Source organism: Ranitomeya variabilis, chromosome 1 (genome assembly GCF_051348905.1).
Source record: "Ranitomeya variabilis isolate aRanVar5 chromosome 1, aRanVar5.hap1, whole genome shotgun sequence".
In the NCBI taxonomy this organism is placed as follows: Eukaryota; Metazoa; Chordata; class Amphibia; order Anura; family Dendrobatidae; genus Ranitomeya; species Ranitomeya variabilis.
In genome coordinates this window covers 291060013-291073035 of record NC_135232.1, presented here as the reverse complement: position 1 = coordinate 291073035, position 13023 = coordinate 291060013, and the positions used below count along the sequence as shown (strand labels likewise).

Genomic DNA, 13023 nt, shown 5'->3' with positions numbered 1-13023 from the left:
GTCAGATCACCGAGCTTAGAGGCACATTGCAGAGGCTTGCCGGCGCCTGCTATGAGGAATTCTCAGCAGACGCCGGCAAGCAGGGTCATCTCATGACCCGGAAGGAGTCCCGTGGCCATCTTGGATCTGGGGACTCCTTCCAGGTCACCGGAGCAGCGCGATCTCATCGCGCTGCTCCGGTGGGAGAGCGCAGGGAGCCCCCGTCCCTGCGCGATCCCCCTCTATGCCGCTGACACTATTGACAGCGGCATCAGAGGGGTTAAATGCCCGCGATCGTGGGCATTGCTGCGGGGTGTCAGCTGTCATATACAGCTGACACCCGCACCCGATCATCGGGGCGCCGTACTAGTACTGCGGCTGGCACTAATGCAGTGCCGGCAGCGCAGTACTAGTACGGCGCATGTCGCGAAGGGGTTAATATGCTGTTTATTTATGTTTGATCTTTAAAAGAATTGCATTTGAATAATTGTATGGCTTTTCTAATGTTTTTGTTTCTAAGACTATAAATTATGGGATTTAAAAATGGGGTTACAACGGCATAAAATACTGAAAGACACTTATCAAATACAAAGGTATATCCATGATTTGGCCTTACATACATCGAGATAACGGACCCATAATACAGAATAACCACAGTGAAGTGAGATCCACATGTAGAAAACACTTTTTTACGACCAGTATTAGAAGGTATTTTTAAAACAACTAAAATGATTTGAAAGTAGGATAAAATAATAAAAAACAAACAACTGAACACAATAATCCAAACTAGGATAAAAAAGTAAAGTTTTAGTATTGATGTGTCAGTGCAAGAGAGATTAAAAATGGGGGATGCATCACAGAAAAAATTATCAATCTCATATCTACTACAAAAGGACAATTTACTTAAAAGATGAATAGGAAGCAATGATCCTGCAAAACTTACAAGCCAAGTCATCAATGCTAATTGATGGCAAAATTTGTTACTCATAATTGCTGTATATCTCAATGGAATACAAATTGCCACATACCGATCAAAAGCCATTAATGCCAGAAAATAATTTTCAATTGCACCCAGAACAAAGAAGAAATATAGTTGTGTTAAACAGCCATGAATTGATATTTGTTTATTGCCGGATGACAAATCTGCTAACATTTTTGGCATAGTAACTGAAGAGTAACAAATTTCCATGAAGGCAAAATTACCAAGGAATAAGTACAAAGGACTGTGAAGCTTGTGGCATTGCCAGATAACAGTAATGATGATTGTGTTTCCAGTAATTGTTGACAGATACATCAAGAAAAATAGGAGAAAAAGACATAGCTGTAACTTCTGGTTAACATGGAATCCAATAAGGTAAAATTCTTTTATTGTTGTACAATTTTCAGTATTTAGTCTTCTTTGTTGATAAGAAAAAATTCAAGAATATAGCAGCATTATAAAAAGATTGTAGTGGTCACATGACTTCATCTAACCACATTATTTTTATTTTATTAATACATTATTAATATCATTTAAAAATCAGTTTACAGTATTTCATAAGTTAGTAAAAGTAATAGTAGGGTTTTTTTCTGCTAATTTTTCATGACCATAATAAAAATTTATTGACTATCAAATAATATTATCCATTATATTACAACAAATTACAAATAATCCAAGAAATAATATTGTACAACATTATACTTTTACTTTAACTATTTAGTGTCCACTAATTTCTTGCAAAACACTGACTAAATGTACACCGTATGAAAGTGGAGCAAGCTAAAAAATAAAACAACAGAAAGCAGGTGTGTCCAGCAAGTGGTGAAGGTAAAAAATAACTTTTAATGAAAATAAATTAACAATATATCCATATATATGGTATCCAGCACTCAGTACACACTGGTTATAGAACCTAATGACGATCTACGCTTTTCGACCTGGTGATCTTAGTCATGATCATGACTAAGACCACCAGGTCGAAACGTGTAGATCATCATTAGGTTCTATAACCAGTGTGTACTGAGTGCTGGATACCATATATATGGATATATTTTTAATTTATTTTCATTAAAAGTTATTTTTTACCTTCACCACTCGCTGGACACAACTGCTTTTCTGTTGGATTCATTGTGGCTACTTCACCCTGGTCCATGAGAGGTGTTTGGTAATCACACAGGAGGTCAAGATAACAGACATGGTGAGCTGTTTTTTTTTCTCTCTACAATGTAAAAAAAGACTAAGATGTCCATTTCATCTACTTTTTTTTACAAAATTTTTCTAAAATATATTTTAAACTGTCAGAATACATACATACAATACAGTACAATATATCTCAAATTTTAGGGCAATATTTACCTTTTTAGAGTTAGTTTAGTCAAAGCATACATGATACTTACATCATTTTAATCATTGTAAAATGTTATGCATTTCCATAAATTATATTTTATATCCTTGCTACATAATTTTTAATGTGTTTCAAAGTCCCAAGAGTGATTAAAAGCACTGTTCTGAGATTAACAATTATGGTTTTAATATCATGGGGAAAATAATATGTATAGATAATAATAAATTAGTCATGTTTAAAAGTTTTTTCTTTATTAATAATAATAATAATAATAATAATAATAATAATAATAACATCCTTTACTTTTAACAGAGCATACATATTTATTTGATGGGGTCCATCCCTCTTTGATATCAGAGTGAATAGCCATACTGCTACAGGAAATGCAGCAAATCTATATATATAATTGTCTAAGGGTTTTTCTGTCTGTCTGTCTGTCTGTCCTGGAAATCCCGCATCTCTGATTGGTCGAGGACGCCAGGCCTCGACCAATCAGCGACGGGCACAGCATGGCGACGATGATGTCATAAAGGTTGCCTCGACCAATCAGCGACGGGCACAGTCTGCCACGAATTTGCCTCGACCAATCAGCGACGGGCACAGTATCGATGTAGATGTCATAATAGTTGCCATGGCGACGATGATGTCATAAAGGTTGCCTCGACCAATCAGCGACGGGCACAGTCTGCTGCGAATTCTGGAATCATCATTGTCCATATACTACGGGGACATGCATATTCTAGAATACCCGATGCATTAGAATCGGGCCACAGTCTAGTTCATTAATAATTGTTCATCCAGTCATAATTTTTAGTACATGAATGAGTTAAGCTATACTATCTATAGACACTTATTAATATGTCAACTGAATCTTAAGACAGGCATAATTAGAAGAAAATCAAACCTTATCTTCTCGACGATAACAAGGTCGATCCAAGCTTCTTCGTACGCTCAGACGATCTCTCCAGAATGACTTTAGATCATGGGCTGCTGGTACGCCAGAAGCGGATGACACCAGAAAGGAGAACTTGCAGAAGACTCTCTTACATGGTTGTTATAAGAGAACTCTGGCCATGGTAAGAGCTTGAACCAATCATCATGATGTGTGTTAGTGAAGTGCCGCAGGAAGTTAGCCAGAATCTGGATGATTCTCTCTACCTATCCATTGGATTGAGGGTGGTATGTGGACTAGAAATCCAGGACAAGGTTCAGAAGCTCGCCTGAATCTGGATATGAACTTGACACCTCAGTAGGACACAATGTGGTGAGGGAATCCGTGAAGACGAAAGATGTGCTGGATGAATTTCTAGAAAGTTCTGGAGCAGATGGAAGGCATGGTACTGATGTCAAATGTGCCATCTTCGAGAAGTGATCCACCACTACCCAGATGGCAGAACAGCCCGAGGACACAGGAATAAAGTTCATAGCAATATGCCACCGAAGCACCGAGGGCACAGGGAGTGGTAGGAGTCACCCGGATCGGAGTTGTCTAGGAGTTTTGTTGTGGTCACGGGAAGGGCTAGTGGAAATGATCCCTATAACTTCTTTACACATGGTAGGCCACCAGTAGTGCCTCTATTAGCCTTTAGTGCATATTAATTAGTGCCATATGAGTATAGGACACATAAAACTAAAGCGCAGAAGTGCTAATGAACAGAAAAAGTATAAATCTCACCTATTTCAACAGGGCGGGCGATATTCAATCATCATTTCTGTCTGCCCTGTCATGCCCCATGTTAATGCGCCCGCCCTAACAAGAGCTGAACCCAAAAGTAGCTTTCTTACCATTTACCCCTCCTGACATGTTTCTTTCTCTATGTTGAGATGTAATCAGAGGAGTGTACTTGTAAATAGGAAAAGAATAAAGTTTAAAAAATGCTCCAAAACCATGGAGGATAAACTGACTCAGTGTCTATAAAGTGCAAAAAGTGTCTATAGGTAAATAACAAAAATAAAAAAATGAATAAACAACCCACAGTGGTGGAGGTCCTTTGAGGTGCAGAGTAGTTATGAACGAATTTGTTTGGAAAAAGATCGCCAAACATAAATTTGGCACGAATATGGCGCACTCGGATTTGTGATCGGAAGCACGAGGAAAATTTTATAAATGCAGAAAAAAATGGTTAAATGCCATAAAAAGAGCGGGAGAATATTTGCGTTGCCACAAAAGTATTTTCAACACTTTAACAGTGATAATGGTGGTGTATTATGAGTGTTTGGCATGTGTTTGATAAGGGGAGGGGGTTTGCAGAGCTCAGATGCACGGCATTCTTGTAAACAGTCATTTTTTTCCTTAATTTTATGTGTGCACATTGCAGCTAGTCAATCAGGGTGCAGGAAACATCCACAATCTCCTGACACAAAGGCATGTGTCATTGGCTGCTGAAATCACAAGTCGCTCTCCATATAAAAAACTGAAATGTTGTTTTAGTAATAATCTTTATTTTTATATAGCGCTAACATATTCCACAGCACTTTACAGTTTGCACACATTATCATCGCTGTCCCCGTTGGGGCTCACAATCTAAATTCCCTATCAGTATGTCTTTGGAATGTGGGAGGAAGCCGGAGTACCCGGAGAAAACCCACGCAAACACAGGGAGAACATAAAAAATCCTTGCAGATGTTGTCCAAGGTATGATTAGAACCCAGGACTCCTGCGCTGCAAGGCTGCAGTGCTATCCACTGAGCCACCATGCTGTCCTATTTAGTGCCTATTTAGGCTACTCCTGGTGCTGGCACTGTTACCAGCAAGATTTTAGCTAGTTAGCTAGGCGTTTGTATATTTGTATATCAGTCAGATAGAGTAGCTAGCTAGTGTCCAGTGTGGTTGTTAAATTTACCTTCCAGCATTGTTTTTGCAATTACTGAGGTCCACAGACAAAACCAGCAGTGCACATGTCCTACAAGTGTGTTGTGCACTGCTTCTATTGTGCTCCATGCAGGAGTATAGCATTCTAAATAATATTTTTTTACTAGCTAAATGTGAAACAGCATGCTGTATCCCAACTTGTCATTTAGTGTTGTGGTGATATGAAACTGTCTGCAGACCTAAGGCACATTAACCCCTTACCAACATTGGGTATAATAGTACACCAATGTCAGACTCCCTCCCTTTAATGTGGGCTTCAGCAGGGAGCCCACATCTTTCTGGAGACATGTCAGCTGTTTTGAACAGCTGACATGTGCCCGCAATAGGTGCAGGTGGAATCGTAATTCACCCACGGCTATCAACCAGTTAAATGCCGCTGTCAAACTCTGATAGCAGCATTTAAATCATGCTTCCGTCAAATGCGCCAAGAATATGCACTATAGTGATCCCGTCACGTGATCACGAGTCACCAATGTGTTGGCATGACAACCTAAGGTCTTCAGGAGACCTCTATTGTTTATTGTTGTCAGTGCCGGCTTGTTGTGAGTGCCACTCAGTGGTCGGCACTCATAGCAAGTGAGTAAATCTGCTAAATAGAGGCTATCTGAACATTGCCTTTATTTAGCAGAGTCGATCGGGCTATGGCAGCTTCTAGTGCAGCTTCTAGTGAAGCATGCCAAAAGTAAAAACAAAATGTTTTTAAAAATATAAAAAATAAAGTTCAAATACACCCCTTTCGCACCATTCAAAATAAAACACTAAAAATAAAATCAAACAAACACATATTTGGTATCTCCGTGTTCAAAATCACCAGATCTGTCAGTAAAAAAAAGGATTAGCCTGATCGCTAAACAGCGTAGCAAGAAAAAAGTCAAAGCGCCAGAACTACTTTTTTTGGTTGCTGCAACATTGTATCAAAATGCTATAACAGACTATCAAAAGATCGTATCTGCACCAAAATGGTATCATTAAAAATTTCAGGTCGGCATGCAAAAAGTAAGCCCTCACACAACCTGAGATCAAAAAATGGAGACACTACGGGTATCAGAAACTTGGGCAATTTTATTTTTTTTACAAAGTTTGGAATTTTTTTCACCACTTAGATAAAAAAAGAGAAAAAGTTTGCAAAAACCCTGTTGTAACTAAGTAAAAAGCAAAAAGTGCATCTAAATAACAGAGTTTTTAGTAATACTGTTTTTTGATCAAAAATAGCATAAAAGCCATCCCACCACGTCAAGGTAACTCTGATCGGGACAGTCCTACACTGTCTAATATTAAAACCTTACCATGTGTCAATGTTGAGCTCAGTGTGAAAAAGGGCAGACAACAGGACTGGACCCAAGCAGTAAAATTAGGGTTGAGCGACTTTTATTTTTATAGGATCGGGTCAGGTTTCACGAAACCCGACTTTCTCAAAAGTCGGGTCGAGTGAAATCGGCCGATCCTATAAAAAAGTCGGGGTCGGCCGAAACACGAAACCCAATGCAGTGCAATGGGATACTATGGTTCCCAGGGTCTGAAGGAGAGGAAACTCTCCTTCAGGCCCTGGGATCCATATTAATGTGTAAAATAAAGAATTAAAATAAAGAATATTGATATACTCACCTCTCCGGAGGCCCCTGGACATCACCGCTGGTAACCGGCAGCCTTCTTTGCTTAAAATGAGCGCGTTTAGGGCCTTCCATGACGTCACGGCTTCTGATTGGTCGCGTGCCGCTCATGTGACCGCCACGCGACCAATCACAAGCCGTGACGTAATTCTCAGGTCCTAAATTCCTCATTCTAGGAATTTAGGACCTGAGAATTACGTCACGGCTTGTGATTGGTCGCGTGGCGGTCACATGAGCGGCACGCAACCAATCAGAAGCCGTGACATCATGGAAGGCCCTAAACGCGCTCATTTTAAGCAAAGAAGGCTGCCGGTTACCAGCGGTGATGTCCAGGGGCCTCCGGAGAGGTGAGTATATCAATATTTTTTATTTTAATTCTTTATTTTACACTTAAATGTGGATTCCGATACCGATTTCCGATATCGCAAACATATCGGAACTCGGTATCGGAATTCCGATACCAGATTCAGAAGATCGCCGACCTCATGGCCGACCCCACACAGGGGTCGGGTCGGGTTTCATGAAACCCGACTTTGCCAAAAGTCGTCGACTTCTGAAAATGGCCGACCCGTTTCGCTCAACCCTAAGTAAAATACCCATCTGGGGGAACCATATGTACAATCTCCAGCTCAGCAAAGGGTGGCCACACCCTGGCTTGCACAGAATGCAATAATACAAAGAAAAAACACAAAAATTGAGCTTAACTTAAGTTGGTACACATGCAGCACATAAATGCATGGTCACATTGGCCATAAAACATATAAAACCTACAAGAGAAAAAATAAGCAAAAACCCTGCTGTAACTAAGTAAAATTCAAAACGTGCATCTAAATAACAGAGTTTTTACTAATAATGGTTTTAATAAAAAATAGCATAAAAGTCATCCCATCACGACAAGTTAACTCTGATCAGGACAGTCCTACACTGTCTAATATTAAAAACCTTACCATGTGTCAATGTTGTCCTCAGTGTGAATAAGGGCAGACAACAGGACTGGGCCCAACCAGTAGAACACCAGTCTGTTCCTTATGTACAATCTCCAGCTCAGAAAAGGGTGGCTACACCCTGGCTTGCACAGAATGCAATAATGCAAAGAGAAAAACACAAAAATTGAGCTTGACTTAATTTGGTGCACATGCAGCACATAAACACATGTTCACATTGCTTTTATTCACAATGAGGTCAACATTGACACATGGTAAAATTTTTAATATTAGACAGTGTGGGGCAGTCCCGATCAAGCTCAAGCTTTGTGTTTTTTCTTTAGATAAAAAAAGGACTTAGACAAGTTTGGTGTCTATGAACTCATAACGACCTGAAGAATCATAATGGCAGGTCATTTTTAGCATTTAGTGAACCTAGTAAAGAAGAAAAACAAAAAACAAGTAAGGGACCTGACTTTAAAATAGTTTGTGGCATCTCGTGTGCTATGGAGGCCTGATCTAGAGGTCACAAAAAATTCTTCTATTCCTACTGTCATACAGTAGGGGACCTCACTTTAAAATAGCTTGTAGCATCTAGTGTGTTATAGAGGCCTGTTCCAGATCCCACAAAAATTCTCCTGTTCCTAGTGTCATACATTAGGGGTCAATGTTAGCTTACTGACTGAGCACTCCTCCCGTCACCATGTGGTTTTTAATTACATCTAGTCACACTTGGTTCCGGCCAACCCATGTGTAGGCTTTGCTGAGAGAGGTGTCCATATTCACCCAAGCATACAGACATTAGCCTTCGGTAAGTGTTCACATTTGGACAGGGAGGTAAGGTACCCATCAGTTTAAATGAGACCACCTTGACGATGGTTGATGGGCTCACACTATTTGGCCAAATTCTGTGCTAAGCGTCTCAAAAATGTTTTCCTAATGTTCAAAAAGCCATTTTGCTATTCATATTTCATGTATTTCATATTTGACGTGTTTTGGCATGATAGAGTGCAACCTTTTTTTGTATATTATATATGTAGGTAGCTGCTCCTGGTATGCACCTATTCACACTAGTTTGGATGTGCCAGTCATTTTTCTGTCATTTCAATGTTAGCTTACTGACTGAGCACTCCTCCTGTCACCATGTGGTTTTTAATTACATCTAGTCACACTTGGTTCCAGCCAACCCATATGTAGGCTTTGCTGAGAGAGGTGTCCATATTCACCCAAGCATACAGACATTAGCCTTCGGTAAGTGTTCACATTTGGACAGGGAGGTCAGGTACCCATCAGTTTAAATGAGACCACCTTGACGATGGTTGATGGGCTCACACTATTTGGCCAAATTCTGTGCTAAGCGTCTCAAACTTTTTTTCCTAATGTTCAAAAAGCCATTTTGCTATTCATATCTCATGTATTTCATATTTGACGTGTTTTGGCACGATAGAGTGCAACCTTTTTTTGTATACATTAGGGGTCTTGACTTTAAAATAGTTTGCCCACTAGTGTGCCTGAGGCAGAGGCCTCCAAAAAATTCTTGTGCTCCTAATGTCATACAGTAGGGGGCATCTGACTTTCAAACTTGTTGTAACATATCATCTTTGTCATACAGGCCTCATCCACACTCAAACAATTCTTTCTTTTGTGACTAACACTATATAGCACACCATATTTCACCTAGGAATTGACTGTCGCTGAAATTCAGCTGTTTGCAGAAGTGGTGCAGAGTTTAAAATCTATTTTTTTGTTGTTAATACTGTGCTTCTACTGCACTATCTGAGCAACATGACAGTGAAAAAAAAGACCATGGTGGAAGGGGAATTAGTCTTGGTGTTCAAGGTGTACGTGGATCGTTGGTAATGTTTGTGAAAGCAAGAGTGAACCAATGTCACATCCTATACAAAGACATCTGACAGCATCTGTTACTTTACAGGCTACTCCACTACCATTCATTGGCAGATGCACAGTGCTACGCCTTGTTGATGAGGCCCAGAAAGAGCATGTGCTCAACTGGATGGCAAGCCAAGCTTCAAGTGGCCTCTCCTCCTCTTCCTCCACCTCAACATCACCACAGGTACAGTCCACAGAGGTGGCACCCAAATTCCCCTTGCTTCCCTCCAAGTCCCAACTGTCTAACCGTACAACTGACTGTACGGAACCACAAATTGGTGAGTCTGAAGAGCTGTTCACACATACCATGAAATGGTAATCAGAAGTGTACTCAAAAGCTTCACAGATTCAAGAGAAGGAAATCTGCCTGATGCCAAAAATGTTATTAGCTTGGATCTGGGGCAGGATGAACTAGTGTCCGAACAGCATCTTGAACCTCGTCATTAGAAGTTAACCCCTGGACGGGGAGGTGATACTTTTGAGACTCATATCTGAGGCTCACGCGGACTGTACTGTGCTGTCAGGGCAGGAAGAAGAGGGTGACTCCAAGGGCAAGGAATGTGATAACACCGAGGATGATGATGATGCGGTATTAGATCCCAGTTGGCTTGAACATAGTGGTACACAGCTTAGTACAACATCTGAGAAGGAAGATGAGGAGGTTACATTGTGTCGTATGTCAAAGACACATAGTGATGCAGCCATGACGAGCAATGCATCTTCAGCCACAACTGTGGTAGTGACCAGCTGCATCCACAGTCCTGCATCAACAAGTCTGCAGCTCGCAGGGGTGGTAAGGGTTGCATAGCCTGGGCACTTTTTGGCACTGCAAAGGATTAGCCAACTCACGTAATCTGTCAACATTGTTAATAAGAAACTGAGTAGAGGTAAAATGTGCAATAATTTGACTACTACATGTATGAACATTCAAATGCCTAATCAACATGGGTTACTCTGGGAATCCCACTGTGCTAAAATACGGACCAGCGGACCTCAACAACCATCAGCTGCACCTCAATTGTATCAGCTGCTTCTTCCTCCTCCACTGTTACCATGCCAGCTATTGAGATGCACATCTTCGACCGCTCCTGTCACGCTGACTGAGAGCCTGTCATCAGCTGAAAATGAAGCTGACATGCCTTCCTGTTTTTGACCAATCTCAGAGAACAAGCACACAACAACTTTCTCAATCCACCCTAACATCTCCGCCTGCACCTCTCTCAAGGTCCAGCAGTTTGTCCGGTTCACCTTACTCCACACTCACACGACTGCAGCCAGCCCATTATTCCACATTTGTGGTCACGTAAAAGATTGTTTCCTCCTATGCATGACAAAGCTAAGAGGTTGAACTCCACCATGTACAATGTGTTGGCCACAGAAATGCTGCCTTTCCACCTGGTAGATACAAACAGATTCTGAAAGCTGATGGCTGTCCACCAGTACCAATTGTCCAGTCACCATTACTTTTCAAAGAAAGCTGTGACTGCACAACACCAGCTTGTAGCAGACATCACCCATTCCTTGACTAAATATCTGTCTGCAAAGGTGTATTTCAACACAGACACTTGGACGAGTAAGCATGGCCGAGGGCATTAAATCTCGCTGACTGGGCACTGGGTGACTCTGGTGGCTCTGGAGCAGGCGCTGCTCCACAAGTCTTGGAATCCCCAAGACTTTCAGGACAAATCTCTACATTCAACACTTCCTCCACTGCTTCTGCCTCCTCCTCTATCGCCTCCATCTGTTCCCTCAACCTCAGCTTTAATGAGACACACGTTCCAACAGTGCAGAGCGAATCCCCACCACCTCGGTACTGTGCAACCAGGGCTCACCACAATCAGGCAGTATTAAAATTGATATGCCTTGGAGAACACAGTCATACAGCTGAAGAGTTGTGGACAGCTTTTCAGGCTTTACTTAATCAATGGCTGTCTCTGCTGAACCTGAATCCAGGCAAGGCCATGTCCAATAATGATGGGAACCTGGTGGCGGCCCTATGGCGAAGCAAGCTCATACACATGCCATGCATGGATCACAACCTAAACCTGGTGGTACAGCGTTTACTCCACCACTATCCTGGCCTGGGTGAGCTGCTCCAGAAAGCACGTAAGCTGTGTGCTCATGTCCACCGTTTGCACACCTCAGGTCATCGACTTCCATTGATACAGTACAGAGGACTTTGTCCATGCCAGTTAACAGGTCGATATGCAATGTGCCGACACAGTAGAATTTCACTTTGCACATGTTGCATCGAATGTGGCAGCAGCGAATCATGACGCAGTATGTCGTATAGCCTGGACCAACGCAGTACGGAAGTGGCGCATATCACGTTTACGGAATTGGCACAGATTAAGGACCTCTGCTCCCTTCTGCACAGTTTCGAAATGACTAATAAGATGGTGAGAGCTGACAATACCATCATCAGTATCACTATTCTGGTCATCTACTGTATATGCTGGAGCAGACTTTGAATAGCCTGTGGAAAGAGATTGTGGTCCCAGAAGAAGAGGAGGAAACAGAAGAAGATGCGGAAGGGATAACATTGTCTTTGAGTTCCAGACTGTCATTACACAGGGGAGTGCCAAGGGAGGGTTGATTACTGCGATAGAGAAGGCTGGTGATAACAGACAAACTGTTATCAAAGATGCAATATCCAATTAACAAATTGAGTAGGAAGAGGTGATGGGTGAGCAACTGTCAGATGAAGAGGATAATCCTCTGCTTTCTGTTGTTCGTGGTTGGCAGGAGCGGATGGAGGAAACAAGCCTGATTGTTACCCAGCCACCAACACAGTATGGGCTTGGACCTCATGGTAGAGCCCGTCATATGAGTGCCTTCTTGATGCACTATTTGCAACATGATCCCCGTTTTGTTATGGTTAGGAATACTGCTGACTACTGGGATGCCACTCTGGTAGATCCATGTTATACAACTAAGTTTTGACAGATGCCTCCCTCCCTGGAAAGGGATCCACCAATGCTGGAGTATCGCAACACAATTTTACAGAAACTGAAGAGAGCTTTTCCCCAAGACAGCAGTGAAGCACACAGTTTGCTTTGCAACTCTAGACTTCCAACCTTCGGCACATCAATTCATCAACACCAAAGCATTAGCGGCAGCAGCAGTGGTGTAAGTGGAAGAAGCAATTTCTGTGAGATCTTTGACACTTTTATTTAGAGTCCAAGTCTTATATGTGGTGAACGAATGGAGAGAAAGGTACAGGAATATCAAGAACTGAATATCAACACCATCAGGAAGGGTTTGGACTCTTTCACATTTTGGTCTTCCAAAATGGATGAGTGGCCTGAGCTCACCTCACTCGCCTTGGATGTTTTATTGTGCCCGGCATCCAGCGTTCTCTAAGAACATGTCTTCAGTGCTGCTGGTGGTGTCCTGACAGAAAAGTGCAGCCAGCTGTCCACTGA

At 41.7% G+C, this 13023-nt stretch overlaps 1 protein-coding gene across 1 annotated transcript; it reads right to left on the bottom strand.

The window, feature by feature from the left end:
* Window positions 1–430: 430 nt before the first annotated feature.
* LOC143794376 (olfactory receptor 6N1-like) lies at window positions 431–10674 on the bottom strand. Its single transcript, XM_077280959.1, has 3 exons — window positions 10591–10674; window positions 883–1309; window positions 431–765 (listed from the first exon to the last, which is right to left on the bottom strand). The coding sequence occupies exons 1-3, from the start codon at window positions 10672–10674 to the stop codon at window positions 431–433; spliced, it is 846 nt and encodes a 281-aa protein (XP_077137074.1).
* Between the last annotated feature and the right edge of the window lie 2349 nt (window positions 10675–13023).